Source organism: Natrix helvetica (genome assembly GCF_964273705.1).
Source record: "Natrix helvetica genome assembly, chromosome: 1".
In the NCBI taxonomy this organism is placed as follows: domain Eukaryota; kingdom Metazoa; phylum Chordata; class Lepidosauria; order Squamata; family Natricidae; genus Natrix; species Natrix helvetica.
The window spans coordinates 9,338,030-9,356,452 of NC_138548.1; the positions used below are offsets into that span (position 1 = coordinate 9,338,030).

Genomic DNA, 18,423 nt, shown 5'->3' on the forward strand with positions numbered 1-18,423 from the left:
AGCTTTGTGGAGGGGCAGGGGAGGGAGAAGGGTTGGTTCCGGGCAAGCTGGCGCACGCAGATCAATTTGTGCAAGCAGTCAGCACGCACGCTCAAAAAAATGGAACTGCATGTACGCACGCGTCTGATGAGCAAAGTTAAGGGGGAAGCTGGATTCACTTAACAACCGGGTCACTTGCTGAACCAACTGCAGCGAATCGCTTAACAACTGTGGCAAGGAAGGCCGTAAAATGGGGCAAAGTTCACTTCAACGCACGTTTCACCTGGCCACAGAAATATTGGCCTCCATTGTGGTTGTAAGTCGAAGACTAACTGTATCTGTACCGTGTTTCCCCAAAAAGAAGACAGGGTCTTATTTTCTTTTGTCAACCGAAATAAACACTTGGCCTTATTTTCAGGGGAAGTCTTATTATTTTTGAGATGCAGGAGGCAGTGAGCCCGGCGACCTCATGGCTGCTATGGTGCAATATTTTCGTGGAGGGCTTATTTTGGCGCATGAGCTCAAAAGCCCGATTGGGCTTATTATCCAGGGAAGTCTTATTTTCAGGGAAACCAGGTATCCAAAGTGACAATAAAGTTATTCTAAGTCTAACTTAGAACTCTTGTGGGCACGCAGGGGCTCAAGACTGTGGACGCCTTTGACCTCTCCCTCAGGCTCAGCCTGATCATCTCCTACAAGGCCATTCCCACAGGCCGTCACTCTCTATTTTTGGAGGGGGGGAGTGAGTGGTGCAGCCCACTCCTAGAACTGAGCGATCGCAGCCACTGCAGGGGATCCCAGCAGCCATTTCACCCGCCCTAAGAAAAGACGCTCACCTTCTCTGTTAAGTTGTAGACCACCCTTGTCAGAGCCTCTACAATGATCCGGGTGTTGCGGGTGAGGATTTGAAGGTTCACCCGCGGCCTGCAAGAGGGAGAACAGCAGCCGTGTCAGAATTAGGTTTCTAGGCAGGGAGAGGCTTCTGAGGTGAGGCTTCTGAGGGCACTTGGCACAGCCTCGCAACTCACGCAATATTGATCTCAGTTTACATGATTAGATCAACATTTGGGGGTTAGCCCATAAAATGATCTGTAGAATAGGTTTGCCTTGAAAATTGTCGGGAAGAGGTACTGGGGAACACGAAGGAAGGCTGGCCTAGCCATTCTTTAAAGCAGCCACCACTTTTTCCCACCTGGGATTATAGTTTCAAAGCGTGAAGAAAACTAATGCTCTGTAGGTATAGATAAGTTAAAAGATAAAGGTTCCCCTGGCACATACCATATTTTTCGGGGTATAAGACGCACCTTTCCCCCCTCTCCCTAAAAAAGTGTGAACATTTGGGTGCGTCTTATACACTGAATGTAGCCCCATCCACCCCAACCCTTTGGCCTCTGCCTCCCACCAATTTACCTCCTTGCAGCAAATGGGGGGGGGGAGGGTTGCGGAGGCTTCAATAGGCTAAAGCAATCCCTGCAGCCTGAAACAGCTGATGATCGGGAGAAACTGAAAGTGAAACCTGCTGTTTGCTCCACAAGGCAAATTGCTGGGAGGCAGAGGCAGCTTTTTTTCTTGTGCTCATCAGGCTGTTTGCTGCAAGGAGGTAAGTCAACAACTATAAATGACTATAGGATGTTCAAATTATTAGACTTATTTTTTAAAGACTGCTTCATTATTGTTCTAGGCAGCTTAACAAAATGAAGAAGCTTTTTAAAATAAATGCTTAATCTGAAGAGGCGCCGTGCTATTGTTTTAAAAAGGGCTATTCTTTTAAATAGCAGAGAATAACTATACTTCCAGAAAGCACATCTATTTTAACAGTATCTGTACAAGTATAGTCTGAAATGTAACACTACAAACGGTGTATATTGCCTGTACTGTTTGTTGCAAGGAGGCAAATTGCTGGGAGGCAGAGGCAGATATTTTTCCCTTGTTTTCCTCCCTAAAATCTAGGTGCGTCTCATACTTTGGAGCGTCTTATACTCCGAAAAATACGGTATGTGCTAGTCGTTCCCGACTCTAGGAGACGGTGCTCATCTCTGTTTCAAAGCCGAAGAGCCAGCGCTTAAGGCTTTGGGAGCGAGACAGTATTTTCATTTTTCCCAACCTCCCATATTGGAGAAATGAAAGAAAAGAAGGGGGAAGAAGCGACCAAACCTTGGTCCTTCTCTGCCTGGAGTGCCTCCAAGGGGAGAATGCACTTCTCAAGACAACAGGGGGCAGCACAAAGCCTTCCCACCCACACCCAGCCCCCTCTTGTAGATCCATCGGTCCATGCAGCGCCTCCTCACCCAGCAGCTGACCTGACGTCCATGATGCTGTTGCGCAGGCCATCGCGGTGGCTCTCCAGGTGAGAAACCGTGAAGGCCGGGAGGCGACGGATGGCGAAGCGTTCATGCTCCCAGGCCAGCATGTCTTCAGCCAGGTTGATCTTCTTGTGCACCATGGAGAACCTCACCTCTGGGAAATGGTGGGCAATGACCTGGAGATGAAACAGAAGGTGGTAGACCACAGGGCCAGGGGAGGAAAGAGTGTACGGCCCACTGTTCTTCCAGAAGAACTATAATCAATCAGAAAAGAGCTGGAAGGGACCTTGGAGGTCTTCTAGTCCAACCCCCTGCTCAAACAAGAGACCCCATATCATTTTAGACAAATGGCCGTCCAATCTCTTTTTAAAAGCCTCCAGTGATGGAACACCCAACATTTCTGGAGGCAACTTCTGTTCCACTGATTAATTGTTCTCACTGTCAGGAAATTTCTCCTTAATTCCAGGTTGCTTCTCTCCTTGGTTAGTTTCCATCAACTGCTTCTTGTCCTGCCCTCAGATTCTTTGGAAAGTAAGCTGACCCCCCTCCTCTTTGTGGCAGTCTCTCAAATATTGGAAGACTGCTATCATGTCTGCCCTAGTCCTTCTTTTCTCTAGACCAGACAAACCCAAATCCTGCAGCCGTTCTTCATATGTTTTTGTCTCCAGGCCTGCAATCCTCTTAGTTGCTCTTCTCTGCACTCTTTCTAGAGTCTCCACATCTTTTCTACATCGTGGCGACCAAAACTGAATGCCGTATTCCAAGTGTGGCCTTCCCAAGGCCTTATAAAGTGGTATTAACCCTTCACATGATCTTGATTCTGTCCCTCTGTTTAGGCAGCCTAGAACTGTGTTGGCTTTTTTGGCAGCTGCTGCACACGGCTGGCTCCTATTTAAATGGTTGTCCACTAGGACTCCAAGATCCCTTTCACAGTTACTACTACTGAGTAAGGTATCACCTATACTGTACCTGTGCATTCCGTTTTTGTTGCCTAAATGTAGAACCTTACTCTTTTCACCATTGAATTTCATTTTATTAGCTAGTGCCCAATGTTCAAGTTTGTCAAGATCCTTCTGTATCTTAAGCCTATCTTCTTGATTCTGTGCCTGTGTTTATACAACGCAGGATTATATTCATATTTTTTTTGCCCATTGCACACACTGCTGGCTTAAAAAGGATCAGTGCTGCAGAGTCCTTGATGTTGTTTCAGCTTGGCTGTTTGCTTGCAGATTTTTTATTACCCAACTACTCCAAAGGTATTTCTTCCAAAAGGCAACTGGACTTTTAAAAGTTTTTTCTTTTCTTTTCGGGAAAGCGTTTCAACTTAACCAAGAAGCTTCTTCAGTTCTGACTGACTGATGGGGAATGGAAGGATTGGATCCTGGAAAATCTTCTTGGGTGAGAAGCAAAATGTTTTCGGGGGGTGGGGGTGGATTTTCCAGGATTCAAACCCCAGAAAATTTGGAAAAAGCACCTTTGGGAACACGAGGCCCCGATGGTTGAGAATCTCCACAGACATTACCCAACTAGGTCACATAATCAGTGTGGGGCTTTGCCCTGTTTTTATACAGTGGCTTACCCTGCCAATGTTTTTGGATGTGTAGGTAGTTTTACCCCCCTAGTGGTTCCTTGATTGGGGTATTGTTTTTTTCTTCATTTGCCTGGGGTTCATTTCTTTTACCTGGGTGTTGGCTTTTGGAGATAATTCTGGTGTGTTTGTTTCCTTCAGCTTCTTTATGTTCTCTTTTGACTGGTGTGAATATTCCTCCTCCTCCTTTCCACAAATATCACCCCCTTCTAGCAGTGATGTTTTATGAAGAATGGTTCCTGCAACCTTTCTTCATAAAACATATGAAGAACGGTTGCAGGAACTGGGTATATCTAATGTTTAATGAAAAGAAGGACGAGGGGAGACATGATAGCAGTCTTCCAATATCTCAGGGGTTGCCACAAAGAAGAGGGAGTCAAGCTATTCTCCAAGGCACCTGAGGGCAGGACAAGAAGCAATGGGTGGAAACTAATCAAGGAGAGAAGTGTTGTAATCCACCAGCAGCCAGTGGAGCTGGCAGCAGATTTGGAGAGTGAGGAAGTTGGGGAGGAACCTGGGCCCGTCCTGGAGTCTGGAGAAGGCTCTGATGAGGGCTCTGTGTTGGAGGCAGAGTGGGGGTCAGGGCCGTATGCCAGTTATCAGCTGCCTTCAGAGTCAGACATCAGTGGGGCAGAAGAACAGCTGGAGCCTGTTCCCAGTTCCCTCCCCAGCTATTACCCCAGCCCTCGTCCCAAAGGCATCCCACCTCCCCTTTACCTGTTCCAGCTCCTTCAGGAAGGTGTGCTGAAGAGTCCCTTCTTTGGGAGGCTTTGAGACGTGGAGGTGAAGACTGTTGCCTCTCCCCAGAGTATCCAGGCAGAGGACAAAAGCCACATTATCCTGCAGCAGGCTGAAATCTGGAATTAAGAGGAAGCTACACAATTACAGGCAGTTCCCGACGTACAACAGTTCGCTTAGTGACGGTTTGAAGTGACAAGGGCAGTGCAAAAAAAGGGACGTCAGGACTATTTTCCCACCCCTAGGACGATTGATCGGGCGATCAAAATTCAGACGCTTGGCAACTGACTTGTATTTGTGACGGTCCTGGGGTCCCGTGATCCGCTTTTGCGACCTTCTGATGAGCCAAGTTAAGGGGGAAGCCGGATTCACTTAACAACCGGGTCACTCGCTTAACCAACTGCAGCGAATCGCTTAACAACTGCGGCAAGGAAGGCCGTAAAATGGGGCAACGTTCACTTCAACGCATGTTTCACCTGGCCACAGAAATATTGGGCTCCATTGTGGTGTAAGTCGAAGACTAACTGTACCTGTACTGTGTTTTCCCCCAAAAGAAGACAGGGTCTTATTTTCTTTTGATCCCCGAAATAAGCGCTTGGCCTTATTTTCGGGGCTGTCTTATTATTTTGGAGGTGCAGGAGGAGGAGGGGGCGAGCGTGGTCACCTCATGGCTGCTGCTGTGTTGCAATATTTTTGGGGAGGGATCATTTTAGCGCATGCGCTCAAAAGCCCGACTGGGCTTTTATTATCCGGGGAGGTCTTATTTTCGGGGAAACAGGGTAACACGACACCTAGGAGCAGAGCCTTCTCTGTGGCGGGCCCAGCCCTGTGGAATGACCTCCCCCCTGATATCAGGATTACCTCTGATCTCCGCTCCTTCCGTGTAATGCTCAAGACCCACCTCTTCCAATTAGCTGGCCTGGCTCAACCATAGTTTTATCCTATTGCTCCTGACGGGTTTTTTAAATTTTGTAATTTTAACTGAGGGTGTTTTAAATAGTTATTTTAATTCTATTTTATATATATTTTATGAGTGTTACCTCCTCCATGTACATGTATGTGTATGTGTTTATTTGTATTTGTATATGTATTGTATATATATGTATATTGTATGTGTTTTATTGTACGCCGCCTCGAGTCCTTTTGGAGAGGGTGTGGCTAACAAATTAAATTTCATTTCATTTCATTTCATTTCAACACCACCAAGAAATAGGTCTTGCTTATGAAACCCCTGCAGGATCAAGACCAGCAGGAAGAATGTTCCAGAAATTGAGCTTTACAGGAGAAAGGCTCCATCCACCCCAGCCTTATCAACCTGCATTCCTTAACAACCGATAAGACGGAAAGCTTGCCCAACCTGTCTAACCGGATGAACAGGTAGAAACAACCGGGGGGAGGGGGGGGGAGACTGTGCCAAGCCATGAAGGGTTTTAAAACCCTTTGAAGCAGGGGTCTCCAACCGTGGCAACTTTAAGCCTGGAGGACTTCAGCTCCCAGAATTCCCCCGTCGTCTTTGGGGATGGGAGTTACGAGCATTTTCCGCACTTTTTCACATCACGGTCAAAACTTGCTTGGCAAGTGGCATGTCTTTATGACGGTGGCACTGCCTGAGGCCGTGTGAACACCATCTGTCACCTTCCCAGCGGCCTTCTGACAAAGTCAACGCGGGAACCCAGATCCGCTTAATGACGGATTCACTTAACGACTGCAGCAGAAACAATAGTAAAATAGGGGCAAAACTTTTGGGCTCAATTGTGGCCATTAAGTCAAGGATTATCTGAATTTGCTTTATATGTTGTTTGTTTTGGGTTCTCATTTGACAGGGTGCTTTAACCCAGGGGTCAACAAACATTTGGATCTCAGGGACCACTAAATTCATAATTTTAAATCCCGCGAACCATTAATATGATCTGGCTAATGACCGTCTGGGTGGGTGTGGCTAGGTGGTCATGTGTCTGAATGGGTGTGGCCAATTCAATGTCACTCATGTTGAGGGGCGCCTTGCCAGCCTCTACTCGCCCCTCCAGCCACTCCTTGCCTCCCCCCCCGCCCCGCCGGCTCCTTAGGGTCCCAACAGGAAGCAGTTGCTGGAGCTAAGCAGCCCCCGTGAAAAAAAGTTGGCAAAACAGCTCAGTTCAATTTGGATCTGGCCGAGAAGGAGGCTCAGCAGAAGCTCCTCACTGAGGACTAGGAGCATAGGCTTTCCAAGCAGAGGGAAGACTTGTGGGAGTGCAAGGCCAGGTAATGGCGCCTGGAGGATCAGTGGGCTGAGATGGTCAGCCAGTTCCAGGCCATGGTGCAGTCCCACTGGAACGAGGCCCTCTGGCTCTTCGCCACCATTGGTGCTTCCCTCCAGTCTTCGCCCAAAGCCCCCCACCAGGAGGCTGAAGCAGACCCCAAGTCAGAATTTCTGCCCCCTTCTGACCCACACAAAAAGACCCCGAAGGGGGAGACTCTCTGCAGCCACACAAGGGTTCATTGCACGTATCAGTCCCAGGGGCCGTAGTTTGAGGACCCCTGATTTAGTGCAGTATAAAAAATGCAAATAATTTTTCTGCGGACCACTAACATTTCCTCACGGATCCCCAGTGGTCCATGGGCCACCAGTTGGTGCCCGCTGCTGCAACCTCTCCCCAGCCACCATGATGAGATGGGCAGACATAACAATCGAATTAAATTAATCAACCATTGAAAACTAAAAAGGGAAGGAGGCCAAATCTTTCTCTTTAAATCCCAAGCGTCTCAAAAGAAATGCGATAATCTCCGCTCGCACCTGTGTGATCCAGGTTGTCTTCCAGCCACCTCTTCGTCCCCTGATAGTTGAACTTGCCACCTCCGGATGCAAAGAATAGCAAGTTGTACCTGCGCAGAGAAGAGAAGGAGGCAATGGGTACATTCCTATTGGCAAATGCGCCCCCGCCCCCTGCCACCTGGTCGGGGTTTCCCTACCCCAAAGCCGATCCCGTTCTTACGCGGCGTGGGTCCTTTTGTACGTGTACAGCCGGGAGAACAAGCGGGCAAGTTCTAAGAGTACCGTGACCCCACTGCCGTTGGAGTCAGCCCCGTGGGACAGCCACTGGAAGGCAAGAGAGGGACTTTAGCCAAGGCTGAGCAGGGAGGTTTGGGAACTTAAGAACAGGACCAATCAAGGAGAATATCTGTAGCACAGGGTTGAAAGGAGGGGTCCTTGGTGTGCTCTCAGAGTTTGGTTGTTTCCTTGCGAGATGTTTCATTGCCCTAACTAGGTAACGTCATCAGTGCTAGAAGAGGGTGAGATTTGTGGGGAGGGGGAGGAGGATGATGATGGGGGGCAAAGAGGATGGGAGGGTGAGGAAGGTGAGGAGAAGGAAGAGGAGGGGAAGGCAGAGAGGGAGGAGGAAGAGGAGGAGGAGGAAGAAGAGGAGGAGAGGAAGACAGGGAAGAGGAGGAAGAAGAGAGGGAGGAGCAGCGGAAGTAAGAGAAGGAGGAGGAAGAGGAGGGGGAGGAAGACAGGGAGGAGGAAGAGGAGGAGGAGAGGAAGGAAGAGAGGGAAGAGGAGGAGGAAGAGAGGGAGGAGCAGGGGAAGTAAAAGAAGGATGAGGAAGAGGAGGGGGAAGAGGAGGAGGGGGAAGAGGAGGAGGAGGAAGAGGAGGAGGGGAAGAAAGAGGGGAGGAGGAGAATAACAACAACAACAACAACACAGTGGGCTCCTTGGTGCTCTCTGAGTCTGCTTGCTTTCTGGCACACGTTTCCTTACCCTAACTAGGTAACATCCTCAGTGCTAGTCCCACGGGATTTACATTCAGATAATTGACAACTGTCTCACATTTATGACGGTTGCAATGTCCCAGGGTCAGGTGATCCCCTTTTGCGATCTTCAGGCAAGCAAAGTCAACGGGGAAGCCAGATTCACTCAATAACCGCGTTACTAACTTAACAATTGCAGTGATCCACTTTGAGGAAAATGGTAAGAGGGGGTGTAATTCACTTAACCACGATCTTGCTTAGCCACCTAGCTCAATTTTGGGCTCAGCTGTGGTCGTAAGCTGAGGGCTACCCCTACTGGTATACAGATCAGAAATCCTACACGGAACCAAGCATCACGCTGGGATATGCAAAACGTTCTGCATACAAACTATGCAGGGCTGGTTTTCGGGGAGGGGGAAGGGGTCGAGGTGTGAAAATCCCTAGAAGCCCAGGGATTCCTTCTGGATATTTAGAATAGAATAATAAAAATGGAAGGGGCTTTGGAGGTCTTCTAGTCCAACCCCCTGCCTAGGCAGGAAACCCTATACCGTTTCAGACAAATAGCTACCCAACCTCTTCTTAAAGGCTTCCAGTGTTGGGGCATTCACAACTTCTGGAGGCAACTTCTGTTCCACTGATTAATTGTTCTCACTGTCAGGAAGTTTCTCCTCAGTTCTAAGTTGCTTCTCTCCTTGATTAGTTTCCACCCATTACTTCTTGTTCTACCCTCAGGTGCCTTGGAGAATAGTTTGACTCCCTCTTCTTTGTGGCAACCCCTGAGATATTGGAACACTGCTATCATGTCTCCCCTAGTCCTTCTTTCTCTTAAGCTAAACATACCCAGTTCCTGCAACCGTTCTTCATGTTTTAGTCTCCAGTCCCCTAATCATCTTTGTTGCTCTTCTCTGCACTCTTTCTAGAGTCTCCACATCTTTTCTACATCGTGGCGACCAAAACTGAATGCCGTATTCCAAGTGTGGCCTCACCAAGGCATTATAAAGTGGTATGAACACTTCACGTGATCTTGATTCTATCCCTCTGTTGATGCAGCCTAGAACTGTGTTGGCTTTTTTGGCAGCTGCTGCACACGGCTGGCTCCTATTTAAGTGATTGACAACCCCTGAGATATTGAAAGGCTGTTATCATGTCATTTGTATTGGTGGAAGGGAAAAAAACTCAAACCAGACCACCCTCCCCGCTGAATCTTGCCTGGGATGGAGAAATAAAAGCAGGAAACAAGGATTGGGGGGGGGGGGGGAATTTCCTTAGCAATAGTACATGGAGGGGGGGGGAACAAAGAGGCACAGAAGCACAGGGGCGACGCAGAGGAGCCGTTGCAAGACAGACACAAGCCACACCCCTGGTTCTTTTACGGCAGGGGTGTCCAAACTTGGGAACTTTAAGACTTGTGGACTTCAACTCCCAGAATTCCCCAGCCAGCATGGCTGGCTGGGGAATTCTGGGAGTTGAAGTCCACAAGTCTTAAAGTTCCCAAGTTTGGACACCCCTGTTTTACGGCAATAGTCTGGCAGAACATTCTGGAGATAAACAGTTTGTTTAAGATTAGAAACAGAACATGTTTTTCCACTCGGTACAAGCCCCTCTCCTGCAAGTCATTCTGAAGGCTACCCTCTAATATTCCTCCCCTTCCCTTGTTTGGGTCCTCTGGATTTCAAGGGGGTGGATCAGGATTCAGCCTCGGAGCAGGGATGCTTCCATTCAAAAGATCAGGAGTGGGCCACTTTACACCTGCTGTGTGGACTTCGACTCCCAGAATTCCTGAGCCGGCTTAGGGATTCTGGGAGTTGAAGTCCACAGGTCATAAATGCACTACCGTCTCTTCATCAGGCCTCCGTTTTTAAATTGCTGGGGAGAGGAAAGAGGGGAGGCACTTTTGAGAGGCTGAAAAATAGAAATGGGGGCGGAGGGAAACAGAGTGCAGGTAGTCCTCGACTTATGACCAGTTGCTTAGCAACCATTTGAAGATACAACAGACTGTTGTGGCTGCCAGTGGCCAGTGGAGCTGGCACCAGATTCGGAGAGTGAGGAGGGTTGGGGAGGAAGTTGGGCCAGTCCTGGAGTCTGGGGAAGGCTCTGATGAGGGCTCTGTGTCGGAGGCAGAGAGGGGGCCAGGGCCGTCTGACAGTTATCAGCTGCCTTCAGAGTCGGACATCAGTGGGGCAGAAGAACAGCTGGAGCCTGTTCCCAGTGGGCGCATGTGCAGAGTGGCCAGACAAAGGGAACGCTAAAGAACATGTATCAACTTGGGAGTAAGGCCACAGGCGGACAATGAATGGTCCCTCCCAGAGGAAATAAAAGAGGAGCAAAAGGGGAGTGGAGCTTGCAGGAGGCAATTAGTTTGCTTAATTGGTTCCTGACTCTCCGAGGCTCCTTGCCAAGTTCTGCAGATCTCCGCCTGGCAGCTCTCCAAGCCAGATAAGGTCTGTGACCGTAAATCCTCCTTTGAAAGACTTTGCTGGATGTGAATGAGCAGAATTCACAGTCAATGAATAAACGCGGCTTTTGTCGGGACAAGGAGTTTGCTTCATGCTCTCGGGAAACCTAGGCCAGAACACCCATAGTGAACCACTGGTTCGGTTAATGACCATGGGCATTCATTTAACCACAGTTGTGTTTGCTTAATGGCTGTGTATCTGCTCAATGACCGTGGCATTCACTGAACTGCTGCAAAAAAAAGTTGTAAAATCAAACCAGCGACTCCTTTTACAACCATTGTGACTTATGACAACGATGGCCAAAAGTCAAGGACCGCCTGTAAAGAAGGAAGTGGTTCAGTAACTTCCCCTAAGCTTGAGATCTGTCTCATGTTCTGGATGAAACTAGGTAGACCAAATTAAAGTACAGGTAGTCCTCAACTTAAAAGGTAAAAGATGAAGACTTGCACATCGGTGCTAGTCGTTCCTGACTCTAGGGGGCGGTGCTCATCTCCGTTTCAAAGCCGAAGAGCCAGCGCTGTCCGAAGACGTCTCCGTGGTCATGTGGTTGGCATGACTCAATGCCGAAGGTGCACGGAACGCTGTTCCCTTCCCGCCAAAGGAGGTCCCTATTTTTCTACTTGCATTTTTTACGTGCTTTCAAACTGCTAGGTTGGCAGAAGCTGGGACAAGTCACGGGAGCTCACTCCGTTACGCGGCGCTAGGGATTCAACAAGGAAATTGCCGACCTTTTTGATCAACAAGCTCAGTGTCTCACCACTGAGCCACCACGTCCCCTCAACTTATTCATTCATTTAGTGTAACTGTTCATTTAGTTCAGGGGTGTCCAAACTTGGGAACTTTAAGACTTGTGGACTTCAACTCCCAGAATTCCCCAGCCAGCTGGCTGGGGAATTCTGGGAGTTGAAGTCCACAAGTCTTAAAGTTCCCAAGTTTGGACACCCCTGATTTAGTTCATTTAGTGTAACTGTTTGAAGTTACAGTGACATTGAAAAAAGTGACTTACGAACACTTTTCACACTCATATTTAGGACGGTCCCAGGGTCACGACTCCCCTTTGCGACCTTCTGACAAGCCAAGTCAATGGGGAAGCCGCATTCACCTAACAACCAGGTTACTAACTTAACACCTGCGGCGACTCACTTAACAACTGTGGCAAGGCAGATCATAAAGTGGAGCAAAACACCAGCTAACGAACATCTCGTTTAGCCACAGAAATTTTGGACTCAATTGAAATCGTAAGCCGAGGACTACCTGTAAATCCTTCAAGTAACAGATTTCTGGAGAAAAGGGTCCTGATTCAATCTGAATCCTGATTAAATTTAACATAGTTTATAGATGCATAGGAGGGGTCCTTGGTGTTCTCTGAGATTGGTTGTTTTCTTGTAGATGTTTTATTACCTTAAATAGGTAGCATCCTCCTCCTCCTCCTCCTTCCTCTTCCCCCCCTCCTCCCCACAAATCTCACCCCCTTCTAGTACTGGCTGTTCTGACCTAGGCCTCCCAAGATCATGAAGCCATCCCGATAAAACCTCTTTTATTTAGTTTAAAGTGAATTCCTCTCCAGCAAAGTCCCAGCCAACAGCCTTTCAAGGGTGGATTTACAACCACAGACCTTGGATCAGGCTTGGAGAGCTGCCAGGCCAATATCTTCCAAACGCCACTCAGTAGCAGACAATGCTTGGCATGAAGTCAGAAACACCCTAATGAATTGAACTAATTGCCTCCTGCAAACTCCCCTCCCCTTTTTGCTCTTCTTGTTTGTTTGTTGGATTTATATGCCGCCCTTCTCCCAAAGGGCTCAGGGCGGCGTACAACATAAAACAAAAACACATATTACAAAAGTTAAAAAAGGAAATTAAATAAAGTATTCTTGAATCCCTATGGGAGGGGCTATTCTCCTGTGGCTTCACTCCCAAGTCAGCCCTTGTTCTTTAGCTGTTCCCTTCGTCTGGCAACTGCACATGCGCACACTGGGAACAGGCTCCAGCTGTTCTTCTGCCTCACTGTTCTCTGACTCTGAAGGCAGCTGATAACTGTCAAGACGGTTCTTCTGCCCCCTCTCTGACTCCAGGACTGGCCCAGGTTCCTCCCCAACCTCCTCACTCTCCGAATCTGCTGCCAGCTCCACTGGCTTCAGGCAAGCCACAACAGTCTGTTGTATCTTCAAATGGTTGCTAAGCAACTGGTCATAAGTCGAGGACTACCTGCACACTGTTTTCCCCCGCCCCCATTTCTATTTTTCAGCCTCACAAAAGTGCCTCCCCTCTTTCCTCTCCCCAGCAATTTAAAAACGGAGGCCTGATGAAGAGACGGTAGTGCATTTATGACTGTGGACTTCAACTCCCAGAATCCCTAAGCCGGCTCAGGAATTCTGGGAGTCGAAGTCCACACAGCTGGTGGACTTTGGCCCCCTCTCTGCCTCTGGCGCAGAGCCCTCATCAGAGCCTTCCCCAGACTCCAGGACTGGCCCATCTTCCTCCCCAACCCTCCTCACTGTCCAAATCTGCTAGAGAGCCACAACACTGATGATGTTACCTAGTTAGGTAATGAAACGTCTGCAAGAAAACAACCCCTAATTTCATCTCTGAGCTACAGATATTCTCCTTTGTTGGTAGATATGCATATAACGTGAGTTGTTCTTGGAACAGCAAAGGCGACCAGCAAGGAAATATTGGAGCACATAACAACAGTCACGTCTCTGGAAGGCAAAAATCACAAAGCCACGCCTCACATATTTTGGCCATGTCACGCGGGGTAATCACTGGAGAAAGTAATTATGCTTGGAAGAGTCAGCGGTAAAAGGAAGCCAGCCTGCCAAAGAACACGGCGGCTGGACGCCGTCAAAGCTGACACCAGCCGGAGCATAGAAAAACTCAAATAAGCAGTGGAAGATCGGAAGATGTGGCGAGGGGTCTGGCTCACGGAATCGCCAAGAGTCGGACAAGGACGGAATGGTAAAATCACCGTCAAGGCGAGCTGTTTCCTCACCAGAAAGCTCAACTCAGAAAGCTTGGAGTGCCCAAGGATCTGCTGATCCAGTTCTACAGGGGAATGATGGAGTTGTTGTCCTTTGGACCTCAAGAACGGTCTGGTTTGCCACAGCGGCCAAACAGGACAGGTACAGGCTTCAACGGATAGTTAGGCCCATAGTAAAAAACAACCTGCCTTCCATTGAGGGCAAACGTACAGCAGATATAGGGGGCCGTCGACTTACGGCTACAATTGAATCCAACATTTCCGAAAGCTTTTAAGAAGAGATTGGGCAACCACTTGTCTGAAATGGGATGGGGATTCCTGCCTGAGCAGAGGGTTGGACTAGAGGACCTCCAAGGTCCCTTCTGTTTCTTTTCTTTTCTCCTTTTCTATTATTCTAAGTATATTCTGTGTTCTACTCTATTCTGTTAAGTGAGACATTTGTTAAGTGAGTTTTGCCCCCTTTTACAACCTTTCTTCCCACAGTTGTTCAGTGAATCACTGCGGCTGTTTAGCGAGTAACCCAATTGTTCAGTGAATTTGGTTCCCCACCACCACCACCACCACTGACTTTGCTTACCCCACTGACCGTGGGGATGCTGCAACAAGTCATGTGTGAGAAACGGTGTCACAAGTCTACTTTTTTTCAGTGCCGTTGCAACTTTGAACAGTCACTAAATGAAACGTCAGACAGAGGGCTGATAAACTATCTAGACCCCCTCACATCCTCAACATAAACTGTTTCAGCTCCCCCCCCCCCCAGGACACCGCTATAGGGCATTATGTGTCAAAACAACTAGACAGTGCTGTGGGAATTAGATCTTCAACAGAGCGAGGTCACAAGGGAAAAATTCCCACAGCACTGTCTTAGGCCTAAGGATATTTACCCATGTAGTACGGCTGCATTGCTATTCTTCTCATCTTTCCTATTACCTTCCACTATTGGTATCTCTTTATCACTTGTTTGCATCTTATGATTAATGATTTTAACTGTGCTTTATTATCTCTGACCCAGTGACGTGCAGTCAGGGGAGGCACAGCCTCACCGCTCTCATCATGAAAAGAGGAAAAACAATGTAAAAGGAAAAAGGCTGAGCTATTTGCTTCCTCACCGTGGATGACTCTGCTTAACTGTTTAAAAAACCCTCTTAAAAAAGCGCCCTCTACTATGAGGCAGGAGAACTGCATGCCTCCTCTACTCTGACTTTAGGCGTTTTATGATCACTCGAGCAGAATTAAGCAAGGGTTAAAAGCCTAAGAATTCCTGACGTAGGTGAGGCACGCAGTTCTCCTGCCTCAAAGTAGAGGGCGCTCGTTTGGGCGGGGCTTCTTCAGAGGACCCGAGGCAAGAGCAGAGTGGAAATCCTCTCTGAAACAGCTGGAAAAGGTACGCGTGGGTCGGAGGGAGGGGGAGCAATTCAAACTTCATCCTCCTGGTGTGGGGCTTTGGGCAAAGGCTGGAGAGAAGGACTCTGGCTCGCTTGTGCTCTCCCTGGGGTGTAGTTTGATTGTAGGCAGAGCCACGTTGCCTTTTCAAACCTGTAATCAGTGAAGCTGGGCTGGATCCTTCCGGGAGTGGGGGAAAGTGTGTGTAGTCCAATCCAGTGTGTGTGTGTGTGTGTGTGTGTGTGTGTGTGTGTGTGTGTTTGAGAGAGGGGGGAGGGAGGGAGAGAGGGAGGGAGGAGGGGAAGGGAGAAGAAAAAGAAAGAAGGAAACTTCTTTTGCAAAGGAGAAAAAGAAATGCTGTCGCTTTAAATCAGAACTGAGCATGCCTGGCTGTGGAATTCTGGGAGTTGAAATCCACAAGTCTAAAAATATTTGAAACCCACCACTGGGTCAATGCCTCACCAGCCATAAACCTCACCGCACGTCACTGCTCTGACCTATCACTTTGTTGTTTTTATGTACACTGAGAGCTGATGCACCAGAGACAAATTCCTTGTGTGTCCAATCAGACCTGGCCAATAAAGAATTCCATTCTATTCTAATTTTTTTAAACCTATTTTACCTATATTTAAAATGATGAATGGTATTTTACATGAATGCTAAAACTTAAGAGGCTACGATCAAAATTTGATCTGTTGCATCCCAAACCTGCAAAACGAAGCTTTTTCAATGGAACGTTTATTGTTCAGGGCCCTGGTAATACAACGTTCCCTCACATTCAGCACACATGCCTGCAGCAATTACTACAACTTACTACAAAGCTAGCTATGGGTAGCTCAAATCAGTGAGCCAAGCTGCATCACACTGAAATTGCCAAAACACAGGCATTTGCCAGCAAGTCCTTACCGGTGCAACTCCAAAAGAGTCGTAGTGAGCAACTAGTACAATGGTAGGCAGGTCTTCTCCTCCCAGGCCTGTCAGCCGCCCCTTGCAAGGAAAGAGGTAAAATAAGAGCAGCTGCAAAACCATCACACCGAGATCATCACAAGATACATTTCCTCTTTAAGGTTGACATCTGTTAACACATGAAGGGCTTTAAACTTGCTGAAAAGGGGATAAGTGTATTTAAAATCCAACACTGGCTCTCTTTCCTGATTCCTGCCCTTAGTATGGACTGAGGCATGAAAGCAAACGGACTGACTCTGCACCAATCACCAGGAGACACTGAGTTCTAGTCCCACTTTAGGCATGAAAGTGGGCTGGGTGACTTTGGGCCAATCACCAGGAGTCTGGGAATTCTAATCCCGCCTTAGGCATGAAAGCTGGCTGGGTGATTGTGGGCCAATCACCCGGAGACAATGAATTCTACTCCCGCCTTAAGGCGTAAAAGACAGCTGGATGATCTTAAGATAAATCCAATGAGTCAATAAATATGAATATTAAACATTTAAAAATTAAAATAAAATCCGAGAAAGAAATATTAAGCAACCTTGTCTTATTTACAAAAGTGGGATTTTTTAGGAAAAAAACCTAGTAAAACGTTAAAAAAAAAAAACCTCCCCGTACTTCTTGTATCTTCCCTAATAAAGTCCTTAGCTGTGACCTCCACTCCGACAGCTCAACCAGGCAGGGTGTTGAAAGAAGGCCAGCCACCCCCCACAATGGCAGGCTCTAACCCAGTGTTTCTCAAACTTGGCGACTTTAAGTCCTGTGGACTTCAACTCCCAGAATTCCCCAGCCAGCTATGCTGGCTGGGGGATTCTGGGAGTTGAAGTCCACAGGACTTAAAGTCGCCAAGTTTGAGAAACACTGCTCTAACCCTTGTGCCCTGCTGCTTTGGCTTCAAAAAACGAACCAAACTCCTTCCTTCCAGTTGCTCCTTAAAACTAAGGGGCCCGGCACCAATGTTCCCTCTAATTTTTTTTCGATGTGAGCAGAAAAGTATAGTGTTTGAGCGGCACATTTTCATGCCTGAGCACCCGAATTTTTTTCACAGATGTCACCTAAGACAACAACGAAATCAGTATTATTTGAAACTCAAAGTTACGTTTCTTCAAGGTACCCGCTTAATTCAAAGTGTTATATAATATCAGTATCACTTAACAACGCTCCTGCTTAGCAACCAAAATGTTGGCTCAGAAACTCTGGCATTTGAAGCACGCAACTCTTAAAGCTGTCAAGTTACAAGACCCTTGCACCCCTAACCCTTTAGGGAAAAAAACCCCCAGGGGTCTTCAAACCTGACAGCTTTAAGATTTGTGGACTTCAACTCCCAGAATTTCTCCTCCAGTCCTGTTGGCTCAGGAACTCTGGCATTTGAAGCATGGAAGTCTTAAAGCTGTCAAGTTGCAAGACCCTTGCACCCCTAACCCTTTAGGAAAAAAACGCAGAGGTCTTCAAACCTGACAGCTTTAAGACTTGTGGACTTCAACTCCCAGAATTCCTCCTCCAGTCATGTTGGCTCAGGAACTCTGGCATTGAAGTGTGCAAGTCTTAAAGCTGTCAAGTTACAAGACCCTCACACCCCTAACCCTTTAGGAAAAAACGCAGAGGTCTTCAAACCTGACAGCTTTAACACTTGTGGACTTCAACTCCCAGAATTCCTCCTCCAGTCATGTTGCAGCGACGTCATCTGCGTGGATCTGCTCCATCTCTGCTTTCTTCATTGTGGGCAGGGCTGCTGCTGTAGTTGCCGACGAGTTGCCAGCAGAATAACTGCTGCTACCTCCTCCTCCTCCAACAGCACCACCAGATTTGCTCCTGAGCTCAGCGCTGGGTAACCCGTGCCCGCTCCTCCTCCTCCGTGCTTTTGAAGAACCATGAGGCTTTTTTCCCCCTGCTCCCTCCCCGCCTTCCTACTGTCTCCCGCAGCCTCATGGCTCTTCAAAAGCACGGCGGAGGAGGAGGAGGGGGCAGGCAGGGGTAACCCAGCGCTGAGCTCAGGTGCTCCGAGCAGAGGGGAGGCGCCGCTGCCACGCGCGGAGATGCCGGCTGGGGCTTTGCCGGCTTCATCTCAGCCGCAGCGCCGGGCGGCAAATCCAGCAGTGCTGCCTGTTAAGAGGAGGAGGTGGTGGCAGCAGTTCTTCCGGTGGCGGTGGGGGCTTTGGGGCTTCACAACTAGCCTCAGGCGCCCCGTGCTCCTCAAAGCAAGTCTGGGGAAGTCCTTTGCAGGCGGCCCGTTCTAGCTGCCTGCAAAGGACCTCCCCAGCTTCCAAAGCCTGTGGCAATAGAAATCACTGCGCAGCAGTTGAAAACTGCTGCGCGGTGTTTT

General features: G+C 48.3%; 1 protein-coding gene across 4 annotated transcripts in view; it reads right to left on the reverse strand.

Annotated features, from left to right (window-relative positions):
* Positions 1-18,423, reverse strand: part of NCLN (nicalin) — a 40,346-nt gene that overhangs the window by 4,603 nt on the left and 17,320 nt on the right. For 2 of the 4 annotated variants that reach the window (XM_081959148.1, XM_081959149.1), the window contains exons 5-10: positions 16,059-16,139; positions 7,581-7,684; positions 7,382-7,470; positions 4,588-4,727; positions 2,280-2,458; positions 816-903 (exon numbers count right to left, since the gene is read on the reverse strand). In XM_081959148.1, the coding sequence (XP_081815274.1) occupies positions 816-903; positions 2,280-2,458; positions 4,588-4,727; positions 7,382-7,470; positions 7,581-7,684; positions 16,059-16,139 (681 nt within the window). Of the gene's footprint in view, positions 1-815; positions 904-2,267; positions 2,459-4,587; positions 4,728-7,381; positions 7,471-7,580; positions 7,685-16,058; positions 16,140-18,423 lie in introns of all 4 variants that reach the window. The other 2 variants (XM_081959147.1, XM_081959146.1) reach the window with 1 other exon arrangement.